Below are 19,566 nucleotides of genomic sequence, written 5' to 3' on the forward strand. Positions count from 1 at the left end.
GAAGAAAAACAAAACAAAATCTTTTAATCAATGTGTTACATAAATAGCAGAGACTGAATAAATTTGTATATTAAAAAATTTTTAAGAATTCAGTCACTCATCATGTTATCTAATCACTTTTATTTTAAACTAGTCTAAATAAAAAATTTTTAAACATTACTAAAAAATTGATGGGTAAAATTGTACACCTGCTATATCAAGATTTAGGCTATCAAATTTTAAAAAGCTTTTCCACATACATGGTTGATTGACTTTTGACAAAGATTTAAAGGCAATTTAATGGAGAAATACAAGAGTCTATTCAACAGTGGTGCTAGAACAAAGGGATGGTCATATGAAAAAATGAACTTCGATACCACTACACACACACAGCACAAAAATTAAATCAGAATGAGTCATACAAAAACCATAAAACTTACAGAAGAAAATAAAGATAAAATCTTAACAATGTTGGAGAAGTTAAAGATTTCTTAGGACATCAAACATACCACAGAAGAAAAGTGATAAAATGGGCTTCGTATCAAAATAAATTAACAACTTCTGCTCTTTGAAAGATACCATTAAGAAAATGAAAAAAAAAATAAATAAATAACCAAGCCACATACATCTAATAAAGGACTGGTGTGCAGCACAAAGAATCTCTACAATTCCTTAATTAGTTAGATACTCCCATTTAAAATGGGCAAAACATCTGAAGACACTTCACCAAAAAAATATAAGAATGGCCAACAAGCACACAAAAATGTACTCAAAACATTATTAATCATAAGGGAAATGCAAATTAAAACCACATTGAGCTAACATTATACATTCATTAAAAGGGCTAACATTAAAGATTAACAACGTAAAATGCTACTGAGAATGCAGAGCAACTGGAACGCTTACACACTGCTTAATGGGAAGATAAACTGGTACAATCACTTTGCCAGTTCCTTGTAAAGTTTAACACACACTTATACCAACCAGAAATTCCACTTCTGAGCATTAGCTAAGAGCAATGGGGTAAAAAATTATGTTCACACAAAAACTATTCATACTTCAGCAGGTAAGTAGATAAAGTGTTATATAGCCATACAATGGAACACAACAATAAAAATGAAGCACAGACAGAACATGAATGAATCTTTTTTTTTAACACAAATGAATCTTAAAAGACATTATGCTTGGTAAAGAAAGCCAAACACAGAGACTGTAAGACACCATTCTTACAAAACTGTAGAATGAGCAAAACTAATCTATAGTGAGATCAGTGTTCTTCTGGGGCCCAAGGTATTGACAGTAAAGGGACATAACAGAATTTTCTGGGTGATGTAAGTGCTCTATATAATGACTGTGTAGGTTACATATGTATGTACACACTTGTCCCAGCCCCAACTATACACTTAAAATGGGTGCATTTTAATGTTTATAAATTACACCTCTATAAATTTCATTTAAAAATAAAACCAACCGAATAAAAAGAAAAGCATTCTAGAATACTGGCTTTGTAGAGAAGGAAGGGATCTTTTAAAAAAAAAACTCCTGAGGAGCTTTTTCAAACTACACATATTTAGCTGTTTACCATCCTTACCCTGGATTCTGAGATACTTGAGGAACTAGGAACTTGTTTGAAAACCAAACAAACATAAAGCTCACAGGTAACTATATACCCAATTCTTCCTTCAAATTTTGACCAGTTAAACTATGTGGATGGAACGTAAGAGTGTCAAAACGTTGCTACACATGGACTCAAGGTGGAACTGGTTAATAAACTGCTATATCAAAGTACTAACTAATATGAGCAAAGTAATACCAAAAATTTTTCATTGGCTTTATTGAGTATACTTTACATGAAACAAAACTACCCAGTTACAGTATATAAGCCAATGAATTCTGACAAATGTATACATACAATCATGTATCTCCCCCCCCCCAGAAAGAAAACTTCCCTGTACCCTCTTTGCAGTGACTGGCAACTGATGATTTACTTTCTGTCACTGTTTTTCCTTTTCATGAATTTTACATAAGAAGACTCATAGTTGTTTATGTCTCATTCTCTAACATACAGCTTTTCAGATTTCACATTGTTGAATCTATCAATAAATAGTTCATTACTTTTTACTGTTGAGCATTATATTCCATTGAATGCTTATACCACAATTTGTTTATCCACTCACCTATGGATGGACATGTGAGTTGTTTCCAGTTTTGGTTATTATGAACAAAACTACTATAAACATTAAAGTACAAGTTTTGTGCGGACATGTTTTCAAAGGAGTGGAATTACTAGTTTGTATGGTAACTACATGTTTAAGTTTATAAGAAACTGATAAGCTGTTTTCTAAAGTGTTCATTTTCCATTTCCATCATTCTTCTGTGAGAGATCACATCATCACCAACTCTTGGTATGGTCAGTCTTTTCAATTTTTGCTATTCAAACAGGTAAGTAATCAAACCTCATTGTGAACTGAAGGTCTATTTTCTTTGTACCTAATAATTTACTGAATACCACTTTTTTTTTAAGGGCAAGGACATAACTTCCTATGACTCTCCACTCTCAGGCTCTTCTAGAACCAAGTCCATGGATTTTTTTAGTTCCAGGATTTTTTAAATAGGAAAGTAAATTAAACCTTTATTTTGGTTATCCCAAAAAGCAATTATAGCCAATAATTCATGCACACAAAAATCTTGCAATTCCTTTTTTCATTTTGCTCTCTTTCCTTCTTCATACCTATGGCTGGGACCCCAAATTCTCGTTCATCCCAAACTCCAAAAAGACACTGTTTTACAAACTCAGACCTGGAAGGCTCTCCGGTCTCTCATCCTTCTCATCCTTCCACTCCTGTTCTCTTTCTACAGTCAGTGTCTCTTTGCCTTCCACTACATTCTCTGGCTACTCAGGTCCTGATGTATTAGAAAGGTTCAGGAGCTGATGAGGTAAAACAGAATGCACATCATGTCACAGGAGAGAAGGAAGGCCCCTGAGAGGATTCTCCTAACTGTGGGGCAAGAAAGATACTGTGAGCCCTCTTCTCACCTTATCACTCTAGCCTTCCAGATTGCCCCTAATGCATTCCCATGAGCCATCAGGGCACTACGCAATGGATACACTCAAAGACCCAGGAGTCACTGTGGGTTGCAGAGTCACTCACAGCTAAATGAGCTCTTCAGTCCTCCTCCTCAGTCCTTGTACAGTGCTATACACTTCCTCTGCTGACATTAAGACACCTTGGTCAGATTTACTTTTCTCATGATTTTCTTTAAAGGTAAATAAGGTGAGTAACTACAATACTGTGTGACCCTCAGGAGCTCTCTGTAGGGCTCCCCAGACCACAAATTTTCCTTTTATTTGACCTTGCTGCTAAAAATATTTTGATAGAGCCAAAAAACAAAACAAAAAACAAACAAAACCAATCCTGCAAGTAAACCCGTTAAATTCTTTCTGGAGCAAAGCCTCAAGAGTTTTGGAGTCATAGGGGAGAAGAGCTCTCAGGAACAGGCACACATCATGGTTGGGGAAAAAGTGAAGAAAAGGGATGCTGAAGTCTTCAAGCTAAATTTTACACGTCAAAGCTTTGTCTGAGAGTGCTTATTTTTTCTTTTTCTGTCCTTCTGTTTCTGAATTAGTATCACAAGTAAAAGACTAGGCAAGTCACATGTATATTGTGAGCATATTTTGTGTATGTGTGTGTGCTTTAGTTTATGTAATTAATTTTTTTAAGTGTTTAAATTCCAGTTAGCTAACATACAGTGTAATATTAGTTTCAGGTGTTCTCCTGTGTGATTTTTATGTTTTCAAGCCTCACATTTAATCCATTTTATTTTTGTGTATAGTATAAAAAAGTAGTCCAGTTTGATTCTTCTGCATGTTGTTGTTCCAATTTCCAAACACCATTTGTTGAAGAGACTATTTCCCATTGCATATTCTTTATTGCTTTGTCGAAGATTAATTACTCACATAGTTGTGGACTCCTTTTGGAGTTTTCTATTCTGCTCCATTGACCTACTTGTCTACTTTTGTGCCAGTACCATATTGTTTTGACCACTGCAGCTTGGTAATATAATTTGAACTCTAGAATTACGATGCCTTCAGCTTTGCTTCTTTTTCAACGTTGCGTTGGCTATTCAGGGTCTTTTGTGGTTCCACATAAATTTTAGGATTGTTTGTCCTAGCTCTGTGAAAAATGCTGTCGGTTTTTTGATAGGGATTGCATTAAATGTTTAGACTGCTTTGGGCAGTCTAGACATTTAACAGTATTTGTTCTTCCAATCCATGAGCGTAGGATGTTTTTCCATTTCTTTGTGTCACCTTCAATTTCAGGTCTTTCGCCTCTTTGGTCAGGTTTATTCATAGGTATCTCATGGTTTTTGGTACAATTGTAAATAGGATTGATTCCCTGATTTCTCTTTCTGTTGCTTCATTATTGGTGTACAGAAATGCAACAGATTTCTGTACATTGATTTTGTATCCTGCAACTTTACTGAATTTGTGTGTCTGGCAATTTTTTGGTGGAGTCTTTGGGTTTTCTATGTAGAGTATCACGTCATCTGCAAATAGTGAAAGTTCTACTTCTTCATTGCTGATTTGGACGTTTTCTTCTTGGTGTCTTATTACTGTGGCTAGGACTTCCAGTACTATGTTAAATAGTAATGGTGAGAGTGGACATCCCTGTCTTGCTGCTGACCATAGAGGAAAACCTCTGTTTTTTTTCCCATTGAGTATGATGTTAATTGTGGGTTTTTCATATATGGCCTTTATTATGTTGAGGTTTGTTCCCTCTAAATCTACTTTGTTGAGGGCTTTTATCATAAATGTATATTGTACTTTGTCGAATGTTTTTTCTGCATCTATTGAAATGATCATGAAGGTTCTTATCCTTTCTTTTATTAATGTGGTGTATCAGGTTGATTGATTTGAGACTATTAAACCACCCTGGCAACCCAGGAATAAATCCCACTTGATCACGTGGATGATTTTTAACATATTGTTGGATTCAGTTTGCTAGTATTAAGTCCTACTGGTTGTAAGAACTCGTGAAATTTGGCCTTTTCGTTTTCAAAGCCAAATGTTATGGGGATAGTTTGTTTCTCTCCCTTCTCCTCACCTCCATGTCTCTGCCCTTCCTCCCCTATTCAATGTGGCCTCCTCTCTATCTTTGGCTGTGGAGTTTGTTCTGCCAGTCTTTGGGTAGTTTTCTGGTTATTTATACTGATGTGAGTATTATCTAGTTATATCCATGGGACAAGGTGAGCTTAGGGTCCTCCTACTCCACCATCTTCCCCTATTATCTCTTAATTATTGAGTTTATCTTTTAAATCTATCTTATAAATCTATTGATTTATCTTTTAATTATTGAGTTTTAAGAGACTTTATATATTCTGGATATAATCTTTATTAAATATATGCTTGACAAATATTTTGTCCCAGTCTGTCTTGCCTTTTTATTCTAACAGTATCTTACTGAAGAGTAAAGGTTTTGATGAAATCCAATTTATTGCTTATTTTTATGGTCCATGTTTATCGACTGTATCTAATCAATGTCTCTATACTGACACAGCAATCATCACACTCTTGCCTGATTATTTCCATCTCTGTCACTTTGAGTCTTTCTGACCTTGGAGATCACCTGGTTATTATTCAGAACCCTCTTTTTTGAGGGTAGGAATAGTGAAGCTGATGAAGTTCCTGACAGAAGAGAAGGTGTGCTCCATTTCCCTACCTTGCTTTCTCACCCCTTACCATGTGATCAGAAGAAACGGGAGTGGTGGAACAGGTCTGTTTTTATTAATATTCCTTCAGGGTATGGGTCGCATTTTTCTTCTTCTCTGCATAGTTGGTAACTTTTTATTGAATGCTATCTTGAAACAGCATATTGAAATTTAATTGAAATTTATATTTTTGAGTGAATTTTGTTGTGTTCCTTTAAAAAGTGCTGGGACTTCATTCTGGCATTTGTTAAGTTATGTGGGATCATCTTTGTCCTTTGAAGGCTTCATTTTAAGCTTTTTATGTCAGGTGCAGAGCAGTATTCAGTCTAGGTATAATTCAGGTGGTACTATTCTAAGGATTCTACTTGATGCTCCCCGCATTACAATATCTTTTTACTCTTACTGGTGTAGAGGCAAACTGGTCCTAGCCATATATGAATTTTTAAAATTGTCTGACTTTCTGTTTTCCAGTAATTCTCCCCCCCCCCCCCCATCTTGTGCAGATCTGCCCCACACATGTCAGATCACTATTCAGGTAAAGATTAAAGGGGACCCCTTTAACAGTCTCTAGCACTTTCCCTCTGTGCAGTGTTTTTTTCTGGTAATCTGTCCAGCAATTTTAGCCATCTTCGCCTCTCTGAATTCCAATTTTGGTTTCCTCAACTCTGTGATACTACTAGGCTTTGTTTGAGTCCCCCTCCCTGAATTGCAACCTAAAAACAATCTATAGGCAGTAAGCAGGAATAATTGTAGGGCTCGTCTTGTTTGTTTTCCTTTTTTCTGTTCAACTGCCTACTACTTAATTTCTTAAAAAGTTGTCTCATCTATTTGGTTTTCTAATTTTTAATATTGGAGGGTCTATTTCCACTTTTTTTCCAGCTTATTTATTTATTTTTGAGAGAGAGAGCGTGAGTGAGCACATGCACAAGTGGGGGAGGGACAGAGAGAGAGAGAGAGAGAGACAGAGAGAGAGAAGGAGACACAGAATCTGAAGTGGGCTCCAGATTCTGAGTTCTCAGTGCAGAGCCCAACGTGGGGGCTTAAACCGCAAACTGTGAGAGCATGACCTGAACCCAAGTCAGATGCTTAACCAACTGAGCCACCCAGGTGCCCCTAGAGGGGCAATTTCCATAGCAGTTCATTGTTCACAGAAAGAGACAGAAAGTCACTACATACTAAATATATGAGCTTCTATTAACTTAGTAATTCATAATGCTGATAAATGGCCCTTTGTTATATATTAAAATGAAAGCAAATGGAACTGTACACCATTTGCTATAACAATGAAATAACTTACATATTTAAGTCCATTTACTGCATAATAATAGGATTCTCAAAGCCCATAAGCCTAGAAACAGTATGCACAAGATCAAGTTTTCAAATGTGGCAAAATCTGAATCTCCTGTAGAACTTGTAAAAAATTAAGATACCTGCCTCTATACTACTAAATCAAGAATTTAAGAATCCAGGCATGTGCGTTTTTTCAAAAGCTCCAAGGGTGATTCTGATACACACTTCTTATTATAAACTATTATTCACTAGTTTGGTAGATATTATAATGTTTGAATAAATAATTCACCAAAGATAATAGTAGGCATATCTAATTCTGAATACCACGAAGTTTGAAAAGGGAGTCCTAATAATTAAAAAAACAAGCAAATTTTCATCACTAATTATACAAAGCAATTGTGAATCATTCACAAAGAAATACACAGAGCAACTATGCATCAGACAAAAGGGAATACATATGGATCACTGACAGTTGTGTATTTGCATTCTAACATTTATTAGTCACGTTTTTATTATTCTGGAAATAGACTGGTTTAAAAGGTGGCTTTAAAATAAACCAGGTTTCAAAAATTAACAAAAGTATGAACTTAACAATGCTATTATAAAGGTCATTTATTATTTTATATAATAATAATTTTTTTTTAAATTTTTTTTTTCAACGTTTATTTATTTTTGGGACAGAGAGAGACAGAGCATGAACGGGGGAGGGACAGAGAGAGAGGGAGACACAGAATCGGAAACAGGCTCCAGGCTCTGAGCCATCAGCCCAGAGCCTGACGCGGGGCTCGAACTCACGGACCGTGAGATCGTGACCTGGCTGAAGTCGGACGCTTAACCGACTGCGCCACCCAGGCGCCCCTATAATAATAATTTTGTAATAAGTGTTTACATACAATCATTACTTCACATAATTATATTATGTGATATACATTGTATATATCATTATCTTCATTTATTCCTAAAAAGTAAAAATCACAACAATTATCCCAGTTAGTGAAAATATCACTTACCTCTTTCACGGTTGCATCATCAAAAAATACCCACTTGGAACTCTTGGTATGAAAAGCAAAGGCACAATAATGTCGGCTGGTGTAGCAGATCATACCAACGAGGTGAAGTTCACTATTTTTGGCATTTTCATCAGTAACCCTATAAAAAAGCTGTTTAAAAAAATAATAACATGTAATTTAATACTGTATCTTTTTAAAAATGAGGAATAATAATTTGGTGAGTCATATATTAGACTATCTATGAAAAATACTTCTTATATAAGCTTCCCCAATCCACTATTATATTAGTACAGAAGGTACACTGACATTGTACTGAACAGAATTACTATTAACTATTAATTACTATTAACTATATAACTATTAATATTATTAGTCCAATAAAATCACTACAATTTAGTTCAGTAACACATTGTCTCCAATAACACAGAACTGACACTTTATATACATAAACTGGAAATGGGGGATAAATTACACAATTCCTAATAATTTTTTTACTGAATCACATATTTGAACAAACATTAACATATTTATAAAAGATAATTATCTAAAAGATTAATGGTGATATAAACCAATTCAAAATATATTAAGATGTTAATATGCATATTAAGAGATCAGTGCTATAGATGAATTTTGTATCTTAAACCTTTCTAGGTTAATATTTATATTGGTCATTACCCTACACACACACATATTTATCATCAATATCACCATTCTAGAGTGATATCGAATTAGAACACAAGATTGTTTATAACTAAAAGCCGTTCCTAGTCTACGCAAGAAAGGCATTCCACTTAGCCTGATTTGATGAACTTTATCAGCACTACATCTTTCCTTTAGAAAGATAATTTAATTCTGAAAAACAAAGTATATTATAATATATGAGTATGTTTTAAAAGAATTTAAAAACAAAAAGGAAGTGAATGAAAACAGTTGAGATACCCCAGGAAGATAAAGATGTGTTGCTAGATTCCGAACAACATCTTCAGTCAAGTCAGAATGCTCAGAATCCCAGACTAAACCAATTGTAACAATTTCTGGGCAATTCATTAAAACACGGCGAATTTTTATTTTTTGGCCACAGTTACTCTAAAGAAAAACACAAAAGGCAAATTTTGAAATTACTGAAACATATATACCATAGGTGATGCCTGACAGTTTGTACTATACATTAACAATCTTTACATACATCAGAAATCTATTTTTCCAGCATACTAAAATGGACTTTTATCAAACTAGTTGTCTTAATTATTGATTAAACAGGAAGTTTATTTTAAATCAAAGTACTTTGGTATCTTTGTAATTTTAAAGCAAGAAATCAATCTAAAAAAATGAGCCCTAAAACACTTGAAGTAATATTACATTAGAAAAAAGAATGATGCCACTTGTAATGTTTAATTTTTTTTTTTAATGTTTATCTTTGAGAGAGAGAGACAGAGACAGAGCATGAACAGTGGGAGGGGCAGAGAGAGCGAGACACAGAATCCGAAGCAGGCTCCAGGCTCTGAGTTGTCAGCACAGAGCCTGACGCGGGGCTCAAACCCACAAACTGCGAGATCATGACCTGAGCCGAAGTCGGACACTTAACTGAGCCACCCAGGCGCAGGGAAAAAAAGAAACTAACTTTCTCTTTAGTCAAATGACAGATGTCAGTACTTAAAAAAATTAATCAGCATACACTAAATCCTTCACAAAGAGTTTTTAATAGTGCTTAAATAAATAGCTCACATGGTATAAAGAGTTGCCTAAAATAACACTGAAAAAATAACATTTTAAAAAACGTTTATTTATTTATTTTCATGGAGAGTGAAGGGAGAGAGAGTCCCCATCAGGCTCCACTCCATCAGCACAGAGCCCAATGTGTGGCTTGATCCCACAACAATGAGATAATGACCTGAGCCAAAATCAAGAGTCAGGCGCTTAACCAACTGAGCCACCTAGGTGCCCCTGAAAAATTAACTCTTAAAATTAATTCCATGTAGAATTACTATTTACATGGTAATTTCTGAATGTTTATTTTCAAGTTTGCAAACATATAAGCATACTAGCTTTCTCCAAATTATACTTACAGGACATTTCCTATAGTCATCAGTTGTATTTGCTGCTTGTAGCAACTCTGCAAACATTTCAGGCTTAAAACGTTCATGCCTTTCCATCATTCTTTCCACTTCATTGCTACAAAAGAAAGAAGCAGTCCCAAATGTGTCCTATGAACTTTAAAAAGATCTAACAAACTATGCATGAAAAGAAATTAAGTTCTCAATAGGGGTATGATCATTTTTTCTGTTTAAGACAGGTTTTGTCTGAAAAATTAACCATAAAGTAAATTTCCATAAAGTGAAAAATTATGGAATTTGGCAGGTGCATGATGAAAAACATTTATTACCATGGTCTGGAACTACATGAACAAGATAATAAGATGCTCCAAGTTTTAAGTCAAATGTTCCTTTTACATTATTGTTTAACAAGTAGGGACTTGAGTTTAAACTCTGACCTAACCAGAACAACAAATTGTGGGAAAGGCTCCCTCTCTGGCCTCAAATTCTCAGAAACGAAGTTATCATTTTCAGCTAATAGAAGGGCCTTTTGCTGATTAATGCAGAAGTCCAAACCAAAACTAGTTAGGTCAGGTTTGTGCCTTATGAATGCTGACCATTTCATTAGAACGTAGGCAGGATATCTATGCCACTTTTTGTGTAGTCTCTCTTAGAATCTAATTTTTATATACCAAAATATTAAGTATCTTTAAACAACCATTTAAATATTTCCAAAAAGAAATGCAATGTAACCTTAAATATCCTTACTAGTTTCCATTCTAGATGTTCTGGTTCTGCTTAGTAATGTGAACTGTCCTAGAGTTGGACATACTTTACAGTTTCATGATTTAAATAATGTACAATATTCAGTAACAACTAAGAGCACCCATTCTTCTAAAGTACTTCATAAATGTATTAAAATGCACTAAATCTGACAAGCTCATTCAAATTGTACATTTAAAATAGTGTTTTTGTTAACATTTAAAATGACAATTTTTGTTAAGCCTGGAATTCAGTAACTGGTATTCAATTCTTATTACCAATGAAAAGAAAGTGACTACAGTTAAACCTTAAATAACATGGAGATAAGGGGCGCTAACCTTCATGCAGTCCAAACTCCGCATACTAACTTCTGACCTGCCCCCAACTTAACTACTAATAGCCTACTGTTGGCCGGAAGCCTTACCAGTAACAGTTGATTAACACATATTTTATGTTATATGTAGTATATACTGTATTCTTACAAAAAGGCTAGAAAAAAGTAAATGTTATTAAGAAAATCATAAGGAAGATGTAATACATTTACAGTACCGCACGTACATTTATTGAAAAATCTCCATCTAAGTGGACCTGTGCAGTTCAAACCTGTGTTACCGAAGGGTCAACCATAATTACCATTTAAAGTCTGGTTTCTTGCAATTTGTGGTGTAGACCTCTACAGAGAGACTGATGGAGCTCTAACTCTGTTACATAAGATACTGCCTCAGAGCATTGTCATTATATAAGAGTTTCAAAATAGACTTAAAGTTTTATAGTTTTTAATTTGTGGCCTATCCTTGTTCAGACACCATCCTACTTTTCATACAAAGTGAAAAAAATGAACCTATAATTGACTGAAGTTTAGGGAATGTTTCCTTAAACCAATATCCCCAACTTTATATACTAAGAAAGATACTAAACACACTCAAATAACCAAATTGATATTATTCAATAGTCTTTAAGTAATATTGTGTTATATCAAAAAAAGCCAGGTAGTTTAATATTATAATGAAACAGATAAGCACCTGATATTCACTTTGTACAATGATTAAAATATTGATAGCATTTAAAAAAAAATTTTTTTTTTAACGTTTATTTATTTTTGAGACAGAGAGAGAGCATGAACAGGGGAGGGTCAGAGAGAGAGGGAGCCACAGAATTTGAAACAGGCTCCAGGCTCCGAGCTGTCAGCACAGAGCCTGATGCGGGGCTCGAACTCACAGACTGTGAGATCATGACCTGAGCTGAAGTTGGACGCTTAACCAACTGAGCCACCCAGGTGCCCCTTAAAAATTTTTTTTAATGTTTATTTATTTTTGAGAGAGAGAGAGTGTGAGTAGGGGAGGGGCAGAGAGGGAGGGAGACACAGAATCTGAAGTAGGCTTCAGGCTCTGAGCTGTCAGCACAGAGCCCGACACAGGGCTCGAACTCACGAAGTGGGAGATCATGATCTGAGCCAAAGTTGTATTCTCAACCGACTGAGCCACCCAGGCGCCCCAATAGCATTTAGTAACTAACTGTTGAACTGATTTATTCTGATTAATAATTATTGATACATGCTTTATTTTTTTGTATTAAAATACCTATAAACATTTATTCAATGTTTACCATATATCAAATATTTATATTCTCAAATACCTGTTAGAAAATGTTCAAACAATTCTTATGTAAAGTCTAGGGATCATATGGATCCCTAATTAGTAATGTTTCATGCACAGGGAGGGAGGGGACAGCCAAGCATAGGCAAATTTTTATTTCAGGTTAATGTTGAGGCCTTAAACTCAATAAATCTAATGAAGAATTAATGTCACCATCCCCCCAACCCCCTTTCTGCTTACCCTAGTTTCCATCACCATGATGGGATATGGAGCTGATGGGTCACTACAAAGATAGCACCTTAGCAAAAATGAAGAAATAATGTGCAGCTCCATTTACCATTGAGCTTGTCATTTTAAACTCTGCTTCACAATTCCAAAAACTTGGTATAAATATAAATAGATACAAATTTTCACTAATATTTGGTACATTTCATTAAGTATACATTTTAGGCTAAAACAGAAACATCCAACTGAGACAGACGTCACTTAGTACTTCTGATGGCAGCATATTTTTTAAGTTTAAGACAGAGAGTAGATATTCACATATGTTATGGTTTTATAAAATAAATGCTCAATGTGCTTAAATGTATTATTAACGTCTCTGGTAAGGTTCTTACCATAGGGCTGTTGTAGAAATGTACCGCACAAATTCTGTAAAAGGTAGAGGATCTGATGATGCTCCACAGCTACGACACACACACTACAGGTAAAAACATGTTTAATTTATCAATCATAAAACATAAATGTAATACATATATTACATATATTTATTTATGTTATATATTATACCAAAGTACAAATGAATGAAATAAATATAACAAATACAATATCTAATAAGGTGGTTAAGCCATCTCACCTGTTCATACAGAGTCATGGCAAACTTCTGGTGAGTGATACAAGATTTAGAGGTACACATGTCTGCATCTCTGCTTGGCACTATATGAAAATGAATCCTCTCCAATATATTTTCCTAATTTAAAAATTAAAAGACAAATGACTTGTGAATCTTACAGAAGATACTTCATAATACAACTATTTTTAACTTTATAAATTTAAAAATCTTTTTAGGATTTTCCAAAGTGTTAAATTTAACAGCACCATATATATTGTCAGCTTTTCAGCTTTCCTCTTTAATCAACCCTTCAAATACCGTTCAGTTATTCACCTTTTGTAGTATTAGCTTTTTTAAAAAAATTAAATAAAAGAAACATTAATTTAATAAATATCTTTAATACCCTTTAAAAAATCAATTCATGGTGGCTGACATGTAGAATTTAATAGAAAACATAAGTTTCCCATATTTGCAGCATTCTCACATTGAAAAAAACAGTTGATCTTTTAAAAATCCTACTTGGGATATTTTAATAGTCTGTATAACTCACATTCAAATAGCAATGACAAAGGCTTGCAATACCTACACTAACATCCTAATGCAAGAAATCTGCTCTGCAAACAAATTTCATATTAAATTTCAAATTTATAATACAGATTAATAAGGAATATTTATTTCTTTAACAATCCTTTTTAGCAAAAGCCTATCAAATAGATTCTTTATTTTTATCTAATGTTAATATTGAGAGACAGAGGGAGACAAAGCACGAGCAGGGGAGGGGCAGAGAGAAAGGGAGACAAAGAATCTGAAGCAGGCTCCTGGCTCTGAGCTGTCAGCACAGAGTCTGACTTGGGGCTCGAACCCACAAATCGCGAGATCATGACCTGAGCTGAAGTCGGATGTTAAACCGACTGAGCCATCCAGACACCTCCAATGGATTCTTTTAATTAGCTAAACATCTGCCTCCTCTGCCCCAGGAAATTTAAAACCATTCAATTATTTAAGCCTAAATTTCTAGATATTCTATGAATTATCAAACCATGTACTAGGACATTTCACTTAAGTGAAAATAAACTATAAAATTTGGTATTGTACAAAATATATTTATATTTTAAATAATGGATCTATTATGAACATGAGAATTATGAAAAGTATATTTTAGGACTGTGTATGCTGTTTCGGACACACTTTAATCAACATGGAAAGTGTGTTAAGCAGTGCATTAGTCAAAGAGCTTTCCACCTGTCTGAGAAAATAGTAAAGATACTCATTAAAAAAATGATAATAACATATAAATGTCAAATCAAAACCAAAAGTCATGAAACACACAGAGTTTTGAAGGGCGGGTAAGACAAGGATGCACTAAGCAGTATGGATTCCTTTCTATTGTTATAAATTTATGTTTCATTCCTCTCAAAATTCACATCACTTAAGGAAAACAAGCTAGTATCCTGATTTAGGGATTATCAAAAATACTTACAAAGCACTCTGCAGCATCATCCATAAGGCCCAGCTGAAATCGCTGCTCATCTTTGAAGCTTTCTGCTAGAGCGTGTCTTATATTATCCGAAGGAAGTGCTTTTTCTCGACTATGTTGAAACTGTGCAAATATTGTCTGGGGATCAACAAGTACATCAGTAAGCTTAAAGCCAAAAACTAAAGAAACACTTCAGTAATTTCACTATAACAGAGTGAAACTCACACTATACCTAGAAATGGACATAGTCTTTTGCTCTAAAATTCCATACAAAATTTATTTCTATCAACAATGTATAGAAATGGTTGCCCCAGTCTCTAAATTAAGTGTCAGTGTGCACAGAATTAAATGAGTTCTCAGTTCCCATCCTCAGAGATTCTGATTGAGTATGCTGAAGTCAGAAGTCAGGGCAATTTTTAAACTGTTCCCAGCTAATTCTGATCCAAGTTGTTTAAGGAAAAGTTCTAAGTTGCTATAAATCTAAAAGTATGCTATAGGAATTAAAATTATGTTAATCAAAAATAAATAAACCTCAGAAAATGACAAATGCTGGTTTAAAAAGAAACAAAAATTAGGTAAGTTCAATGGGATGACAACTTCCCACCAATTAAAATTGTCTTTAAAAACTGACACTGTACAATTTGTATGAAGTCAGACAAAAGATGATGACTTTTAATTTTTTGAAAAATGTTTTAATTTTCAAATTATCAGTTTTCCTCACTTGGAGCATTATTTCTAACCTAAGCCTAAAAAACGGTGGAAACACTCACAAAAACATGATTTAGGTATTAATCTGGTTTTCCATTTTCCTTATTGAATTTAAGGAAGAAAAACTATTTAATAAGTTCCAATTTTATGACAATCACTTTAGGTGAGAGAAAGTGGGGGGAAAAAGGTTTTCAGTGACAACCCCACCAAGTAAGAATTGGTCATATTAAGTTCTTAAATAATTAGCTCAAGGGGTATGTCACCTCAAAATCAATTTTTTTTTTCCAGATCAACATCTGATAGGCTAGGAAGATATTTCAAAAACCTGTTCCACTACTGTAAGAAAAATCTAATTTATAAATAAATAAGAAATTGAAAAATAAAGATGCCAAATGATATTAGATATCTAGAACTATAATTTTTAGGTATAATTACAAATATGAAAAAGCAAAAAATATTTTAGATATCATTTCTTATGTAAGTAATAAACTTTTCAAGGTAATATTTAAGATATTAATCCTACACAAGAGTGTCATTTATTTGTCATCTGTTTTTTGACTGCCTAGTGTATGTGAGGCATCTTCACTAGAAAACAGACAAAAACACTGCCTTCGTGGAGTACACATTCTGGTTGTAGTAAGGGGAAGGCAAGTAACTAATTATATGTTGGAATATGATAGACACAATAGAGAAAAATAAAGACATAAAATAGAAGAGAGAAAAATAAAGTATTATAATAGAAATAGGGATGCTGAGAAAAGGGAGGTTAATTATTACCTAGGGTGGTCAGGGAGGGCCTCACTGATGTCCTCATTTGAGGACTGGCATAAAAGAAATAAGACAGGGGGCGTCTGGGTGGCTCAGTCAGTTGAGCATCCGACTTCGGCTCGGGTCGTGATCTCACGGTTCATGATGTCAGCGCGGAGCCTGCTCCGGATCCTCTGTCCCTCTCTCTGTCCCTCCCCCATTCATGCTCTCTCTCAAAAATAAATAAAAACATTTAAAAAAAGATTTAAAAAGAAGAGTGTAAGCTACAAAAACATCTAGAAGAAAAGCATTCTAGACAAAAGGAGTAACAATGAAAACACTCAGATGGAAGCCAGCTCTGAGAAATTGGAAGGAGGTAGCCAGTTTGGCTAAAGTGCAGTATGTGAGACAGGGAGTAAGTTTTGGAGGCAGGTAAGTGATTATGTAAGGCTATGAAAGATTTAGTCTAGACATTTTAACTATACTAGTTTTTACAACTGGACAAAATATCCAAAATTTACTGTGGCGTAAATAAAATGCGGTATTATAATTTGATCTAAGGTAATTCTTCATCCCCTAACAATAACCCTATTTTGCCATGTTCTAAAAAAGAGAGTGTAAAATTGCCTTCTTTGGTGATTTATATTCAGGAATATAAATCAAAATAAAGCATGAAAATCACTTTTTATTTTCTTGTATGTATGTGTGTGTAAAAATATTCAAGAATGTAAAAGAATCAAATGTTTATCTCTGAAACACGTTAATAAAATCTTAATAATAATCTTAGTAATTTTTAGGTAAAAATCTCAACGACATAAATGAAATGCTACTATATACATGATTCCCTGTTTCTGTCTTTGTCTCTCTTCCATCTATTTTCATCCAAGTAGCCAAACAGATCCAGTTGAAATATTACATCTAATTAAAACAGATTATATCACTCTTCCACTCAAAACAATCCTGAGACTTCCTAAATCGCTCAAGAGGAAAGCCAAGGTTCTCACAAAGGTCTAGAAGGACGTACACAATATGGACTCCTGTTCCAGTTATTTATTGCTCCGTAGCAAACCACCACAAAATGTAGATACTACAAATAACATTTGTTTTGATCACAAATCATCAATTTGGGTGAGAACAGCTCGATTCTGCTCCACTGGGAGTTATCTAGGACAGTTTGAATGCTGGAACCCAGAATCATCCGAAGGTTGCTCATTACATAGAGCAGTTGATGGTGGCTGTTGGCACTACCAATCAGCTTGGGACTTCTGATATAGCTGTGGCCAGCTTGGCCTTCTCGCAGCATGGGGGCTCACTCCCAAGAATGACACCCCAACAGACAGAGCCAGATAGAAACTTTACCAGCTTTTCTAATCTAATCTCAAATGTCTGCAGCATCATTTCTGCTACATTCTATTTGATGGGGATGAATCCTTAAGGCCAGCCCATATTCAAAGAATTAGACTCCACCTTTTGATAGGAAGAGTGCAGAAGAATCTGAAGATATGTTTTAAAGCCACGAAAATTCACCTTACTTCTGAGCTCCCCTCCTATCATTCTCCCCCTTGCTCAGAAAGCTTCCACCACCCAGATTACCTTGAATGTGTCACACATACTCACCTCAGGACCTTTCCAGTTACTGTTTCCCTACTTCCCTGGAATATTCCATTCCGTCACCTCTTCCAGGTTATAGTTTAAACTTTCTCAGTGAGGCTTTCCTGGCTACTTAACACTCTCTATTCCCTTTCCCTGATTTACTTCCCCTCCTTTTTTAATTATTACCACCTAACATACTTTATATTTTGCTTACTTATTTTCCCCTGTCCTACAAGAATATATAAGCTCCATGAGGTCTGACGCTTTATCAGATTGTTCATTGCTGTATCCTCAGTAACTAGAGGTGCACAAAATTCAGTAGCTCAAACGTTTTATAAAATGAATAAAGAATTGTTTCAAAATAGTGAAAAATATAACATTCCTAATATTTTATACTATTTAGAATATTAATTTTCACTGTTCTTCCATAAAAGGGGGGACCATAAAGCTGAATAAATCATATTTTAAGAATTCACCTTCAAAGCTCTAAGTCATCTTGACAATGAACTTTAATTTCAAATAAACTAACCAAATCTGTCAACTAAACCAAACAAGCTATCAAATACAATTAAATTTTAAAAGGTTACCTTCAATGCACAAAATATACAGGCATCTCCCTGACAAACATGTCCAGTTAGAACCCGTAAGCTTCTTCGGAATATATCCAATTGCCATAAAACCTAAAAAATTGTAAGAAAAAAAAACAGTGAAGAAAGAAATATAATAAAATTTTTCTTACTAAGATAAAAGACAGATTTCAATATTTTTTTAATTGTAGAAGGCTAATAACTTAATCTCTTGTGCACAGACATATACAACCCCTAAAACTAACAGCAACTATTAAACTGCTACATACATGTAGTGAATATATATAAGATGGGTTTAGAAGACATTCCTGTTGATTCACATGCAAAAACTGACAGACACAGAATAAGAAAAAACTAATTCCTCAGTTAAGGATTTTATATGAACAGGAAACATGCGACACTGAATGGAGAACTTGGCAGTGACATTAAAAAGGAAGTGATTATAATACTTGGAACAAACTGAACTTTAGCAAGGAAAAAAATTGGAGTTGAAAGGTAGGGTGTATCAAATAAGGGTCAGTATGTAACAGCAAGAAAAAAAATGAGGAGGCCTCTGGTCACTGTATACTGAATGAAAAAAGGGCCAGCTGTGTGGTAACGGAGACAGCACAGTAAAAAGCATCAATTAAGGAGTAATATGAATATATTTGCTGCAATTATGCATTTGTTAGTTGTTACTAAAAGACAAGGACAAATAAAAACCACTGTAACTGTTTCAATAAATCAATCCAGTACTTAAAATCATTCTAAAAAAATCTGAAAAATGTACAGTGAGGATAATTTTGCCTGCTTCATTGCTGTTCTTGTAAGGATTAAATAATATGTAATAATACATAAAGTATTTAGAGGACTGCCCAGTACATAACTGGCACAAATGCCAGCTGCTATTTGTTGCTATAATTACTATTACAAGAAACAGATAAGATCTCCAAGTTTCCCTTTAACTTTCATTTTCTCAAATAATAGAACTTACAAAACCCATTAACGAGCACTTATTTCTCCCAACTAGAAACAAAGATTAATAAAAACAAATGATTTTAATGAGTTCCTATATTTTCAATTACTCAATAACTAAAGGTCATTTCAGAATTTCCCTTTGACAGTTGCTTTTTCTTAAAGAAAACTAATAGAGTCCATTTATCTATAATAAATAATTAGGTGTTTTACAAAGCACATGAAAATGTTTAATAATTTTCTTGCATATCATACGTATCAAATCATACCATAAAATACATGGTGTTGGA

General features: G+C 34.3%; 1 protein-coding gene across 2 annotated transcripts in view; it reads right to left on the reverse strand.

The window, feature by feature from the left end:
- USP53 (ubiquitin specific peptidase 53) overlaps positions 1–19,566 on the reverse strand; it is a 50,243-nt gene that overhangs the window by 20,362 nt on the left and 10,315 nt on the right. The window contains exons 2-8 of one of the 2 annotated variants that reach the window (XM_042935611.1): positions 18,323–18,415; positions 14,691–14,825; positions 13,235–13,348; positions 12,996–13,078; positions 10,055–10,160; positions 8,928–9,074; positions 7,989–8,138 (exon numbers count right to left, since the gene is read on the reverse strand). In XM_042935611.1, the coding sequence (XP_042791545.1) occupies positions 7,989–8,138; positions 8,928–9,074; positions 10,055–10,160; positions 12,996–13,078; positions 13,235–13,348; positions 14,691–14,825; positions 18,323–18,415 (828 nt within the window). The remainder of the gene's footprint in view (positions 1–7,988; positions 8,139–8,927; positions 9,075–10,054; positions 10,161–12,995; positions 13,079–13,234; positions 13,349–14,690; positions 14,826–18,322; positions 18,416–19,566) is intronic. The other variant, XM_042935612.1, reaches the window with a different exon arrangement.

This window comes from Panthera leo, chromosome B1, assembly GCF_018350215.1.
Source record: "Panthera leo isolate Ple1 chromosome B1, P.leo_Ple1_pat1.1, whole genome shotgun sequence".
Classification (NCBI taxonomy): domain Eukaryota; kingdom Metazoa; phylum Chordata; class Mammalia; order Carnivora; family Felidae; genus Panthera; species Panthera leo.